General features: G+C 26.7%; 1 protein-coding gene across 1 annotated transcript in view; it reads right to left on the minus strand.

Annotated features, from left to right (window-relative positions):
• SpdS (Spermidine Synthase) overlaps positions 1–5,000 on the minus strand; it is a 5,476-nt gene that overhangs the window by 356 nt on the left and 120 nt on the right. Inside the window, exons 1-6 of the mRNA XM_035864194.2 lie at positions 4,688–5,000; positions 2,223–2,397; positions 1,395–1,515; positions 756–1,002; positions 422–651; positions 1–230 (exon numbers count right to left, since the gene is read on the minus strand). The exon at positions 1–230 is cut by the window's left edge and continues 356 nt beyond it; the exon at positions 4,688–5,000 is cut by the window's right edge and continues 120 nt beyond it. Coding sequence (XP_035720087.2) covers positions 81–230; positions 422–651; positions 756–1,002; positions 1,395–1,515; positions 2,223–2,353 — 879 coding nt within the window. The 5' untranslated portion in view covers positions 2,354–2,397; positions 4,688–5,000 and the 3' untranslated portion in view covers positions 1–80. The remainder of the gene's footprint in view (positions 231–421; positions 652–755; positions 1,003–1,394; positions 1,516–2,222; positions 2,398–4,687) is intronic.

A 5,000-nucleotide genomic window follows, 5' to 3' on the forward strand; every position in this document is an offset into this window, starting at 1 on the left:
TTGTGAGCAATAGAAAAAAAGAAAAAAAAAAAAAACAAAAAAGAAGAAGAAGAAGAGTAAATCAAAAGTAGATGTCCTTTTCACGTTGTCCTATAAGATTTCAATGCCTTTTCTACGAACCTCGGCAATACGAACGCTGCATTGTGTACTTCAGCACTGTAATACCTTAAATTCATATTATCCAATTCTTCGTCCGTGAATATCCTCATTGGTACCTTAAAATTGGTTTCCTACAGAGTGCATATAGAATTAATATATATTCCATTTAGATTTAACGATTTATGAACGTTTAAATATCATTGAAAATCAAAAAACGTAATATATCTCGTAAAGTTATAAGAAAAAGAAAAAAAAATATATATATGTAAAAAAAAAATATATATATATATATATATATATATATATATATATATATATCTACCGTAGAAAGTCCACCCAATACAAAACCAATTTGTCCGGTTGGATAGGATGGAACAGACGTGATACCATAATCAACAACAACAAAGGAAGATTTACAATGTTGAAAAGTTTTAACTACATGATCCAAATTCATCCATGCTGTACCAGCTTGACTACAAACAATACCACCGGGTTTCAATGCTGTCTTCATTAAATTGAAATACGATTCTTGAAAGAGACACTCCGCGGGACCTGGACATTATGCAATTTGAATAAAAATATATAAAAGTAAAAAAAAAAAAGAAAAAAAAAGAAAAACAGAATCTATATTTATAGCACATATAACTTTAGTATACCAATTGGATCGCTGCTATCCGTAATGATAACGTCGAATTCTTTCGTATGTTGCTTCATAAATTCGAATCCGTCACCGACGTTTAACGTGACCTTTGGATTATCCAGGCCAACCCCCATAAATGGCAAATATTTTTTCGATACTTCAAGTACCGTCGAATCGATCTCAACTTGTACGATTCTTTCAACGTTAGGATGTTTTGCAACCTCACGTGCCACTCCACCGTCACCACCACCTACTATTAAAACCTATTCAAACGATTAGTTTGTTAGTTCGTTGAATAAAAACAAAAAGAAATAAATCAATCGATCAATCATAAATAACTTTAAAAGCATATATATATATATATATATATATATATATATATATATACATATATATAAATATATATATTTTCAATAAAGCATTTTCAGACGTAGGTTTATATAAACTTCTTTTTTTCATTCATTTGATCTCAGTAATGTATATTATAAATTTGGTCTCATGCTTTTTGACATCTATATATATATATATATATATATATATATATATATATATATATATATATATGTATGCATGTGTGCTCGTATCAAAATTATTTAATAAACTTATTACGAAATATTTGAGAGTCAAAAAAAAGAAAAGCAAGAAAAAAACTCACATTCTTTGGATTAGGATGACTGCATAATGGCAAAAACGCTATCATCTCCTGATAAGCGAATTCATCCTTTTCCGTACACTGGATAATACCATCGAGTATCAATGCTTTCCCATAGGTTTTTCTATGTAAAAATTAAAAAAAAAAAGAAAAAAAAAAAAAAAAAAAAAAAAGAAAGAGTAGAAAAATGAAAGAAAAACAAAACAAAAAAAAACAAATTGTCGTCCGATCAAAACAACCAGTGAAAAATATATTTCTCTGTTTTTGAACGGGCGAGCAAAATACGAGTCATGATTATTAATTTCCTTTTGTTTCTTTTTTTTTTTTTTTTTTTTTTCTTTCTTTCTCTTTTTCTTCAGATATAAATACAATGAATTAGAGTGTAAACGTGAAAATAAAAGGATTTTTAAATTTTCTAATTGTTAATGTTAAATAATGTATGCCACGAAATTAAAAAAAAAAAAGAATACGTATATATGTATTAAATATCGCAAATGTAAATATTAATAACATATGTCACGAGATTACAAAATATATCACTATATGTATTATATATATATTTCGTAAACAAAGAGTCAATAATACTTAATAATCGTTATCGATCAAAATTTGACTCTTGGAGTATAATTGTACTCCGTTACTTTTTTTTGCCTGCCTTTTCTACCCTATAGCTCGCCTATCCTATCTTGCTCGTTTCCTTCACCTTTAACCTCACGTTCCCCGCTCCCCTCCCCCGTTTCTCCGAACCCAAACGTTTGCTCTTCCTACAGTCTCCACCTTATCTACCCCCCCACCCACCTAAAAAAAAAAAATAAGAATTTTTACACTAACGTTTGCACCACTAAAACGTCCTGGTATTTTGATTTTTCTCGATGTAACGTGTCTTCAAGTTCGAGGGACAGTGATACACCAGGCCAGAAGTCGTTTATCTCGCTGAACCAGCCGGTCTTCATCGCATCCATACTCTCTCTTCACGATGGGCACGATGTTCTTCGGCAGAATTCGACTGAAAACCGGCACCACGAATCGAATGAACAGAACGTCTCACAGTTAAAATAAGACAGTCACAATAATTATGCGGTCAAACATGTTTTCACAAGAGCATCGATTCGCGACCGGCTCTCCTTATACATATGTACGTGGTAGTATCTCTTTCTGTAGATTATATATATATATATATATATATATATGTATATATGTATCTTTTTGTATATTGATATATTTATGTATGTGCATGTTGATTATTTAAGATTTAAAAAAAGTAATAATAATAATAATATTTTAACAATTAACATATAAATAAATTTTAGAATTAACAATTGTTAAAATAAATTATTGCATATATATATATATATATATATATATATATATATGCATTTTATACATGGATATATTTATGTATATGCATATGTCGATTATTCAAGATTTAAAAAAAAAGAACTAAAATAATATTTTAACAAATTTAATGGATATATAACTTTTAGAATTAACAATTGTTAAAATAAATTATTAAGCATATATTTATCCTGAATTGTAAATATAATCTCATTCATTCATTGATCTCTTTTATATAAAGAAAAGATAGAAATAAGTAAAACGAAAATGTTATATGTGGGAGAGCAGCGGCGAGTTTAAAAAACAAAAGAAAAAAAAAAAAAAAAGAAAAAGAAAAAAGAAAGAAAAGAAAGAAATTGTTCAAACATACCATTTGAATTATCTTTAATTATATTTCAAAAACATAATAACATATTATTAAACGTGAAATAAAACATATCCAATATGTACGATAATCAAATCATCGACGAATTAATGGTCGTATCGTCGAAATTATTTCAATTAAAAATTTTTCTCGAAGAAATAAAGTCGTTATTAAAAAAATAAAATAAAATAAAATAAAGTAAAAGATCTATAAGAATTCTCTAAGTGATTTTAATTATCAGTCAAAGACAGTTTTTGTTTTTTTTTTTTTTTTTTTTCCTATAAACACTTTTAGCTTTAAAGTAATTAGATTTGTATATTTGCAAGTTAGTCCTTTATTTTTACAATTTTGAAACAATCAACATTAAGAAACGAGAAACTAAGAACTTTTGATTCATCCTGTATAAACGAAAATGTATTTCTTTCGTTCACGTATCTATCAGTATTAAAATATACAAAAAAAAAAGTTATACTATTTATGTATAATATTTGAATGAATTTCAGTGAAAGCTGGGAAGGGGGAGGGCGCGGGGAAAGAAAAAAATGGATATATTGAATTATGAAAAATACGAGTGACTATAATTTTTGATAAAACGTTTGTACGACGACAGTCATGAGCTTTAAACATCCCTTTTGAATTATATCGTACAGAAATGATTAAACGAATCACATGTTGCGTAAGATATTATCGTTGATAATTCACTATATTTAATTTTATTTTATTTTACTTTAATATCTTTTATTTCTTCCTTTTTTTCTTTCTTTTTCCTTTTTCTTTTTTCTTTTTTTTTTTAAATTCACACTTCAAATACAAAAATCTAATGTGGTTTCACGTGAAAATATATATCAGCTTCTTTTATCTGCTCGGATTGGCACAATAAATAATCTCGAGATTTTTATGATTAACATTTAAATAAATAACACTAATTTTCTTTTCTTTTTACAATTGAAAAACAAAAAGAAATATATATATATATATATCAATAATAGATATCATTACATATTTTGTATTTTAATAAATATAAAATATACATACATATCTAAATGTATAAATAAAACAATTAATATTTATCATTGCAAGCTTTAATTGTTATATATTAAAAAAGAAGAAAAAAAGAAAAAGAAAAAGAACAAATAAAATTCGAAACATATATATATATATATATATATATATATATATATATATATATATCAAACAAATTAAACAATACATAGTATTTTCTTTTTATTTCTTTTTTTTTCCCCTGAAACACTTTTTAATTAAATACTTACATCTGAATGTACAATGCTAATACTATTTCTTTTCTCGTGTTCTTTTTTTTTTCTTTTCTCATTTTATATCGATAAATTTCAATATCACTTATTAGCCAATCCGACATATATAACACGAGCATATCATACATATATATACATACACATATACATATATAAGATCGTATATATTGTGTTAAAAAATATTAATTACATGATAATTAATGAAATAAAATTTGTAAACGTTACGCTGCATTAGCGTTATACAATATCAATATAATTATATTATTGTAATAATATTATTATACGTAATTATGTTATAATGCATTCTAATGTTAAATACGTACTAAAAGATGAGAGCACGTTGGCAAGCAGGATTGGAGCTCCGTAGTAGACTAACGGACGTATGTACAAGTAACGGCACTTTAAGTGGCAGCACTTTCTCAACATTAATGCCTTGAGTAGTAGAGTTGTTATCGGCTCAGCTTGCTCCGTGATAATGATGGTTCAAGCATAAACGAGATAACAAAGGAATGGTAATGTAAAGATATAGCGTCATCGGGTCGTCGTACATTTGAACCTTGTAACCATTTATAAACCGAATATATTCCTTTTTCTTCTAACTACCAATGGACAATATCATTAATAAGGATATCGACT

The sequence above is a fragment of the Vespa mandarinia genome, chromosome 6, assembly GCF_050613455.1.
Source record: "Vespa mandarinia isolate Hongniang chromosome 6, ASM5061345v1, whole genome shotgun sequence".
Taxonomy (NCBI): domain Eukaryota; kingdom Metazoa; phylum Arthropoda; class Insecta; order Hymenoptera; family Vespidae; genus Vespa; species Vespa mandarinia.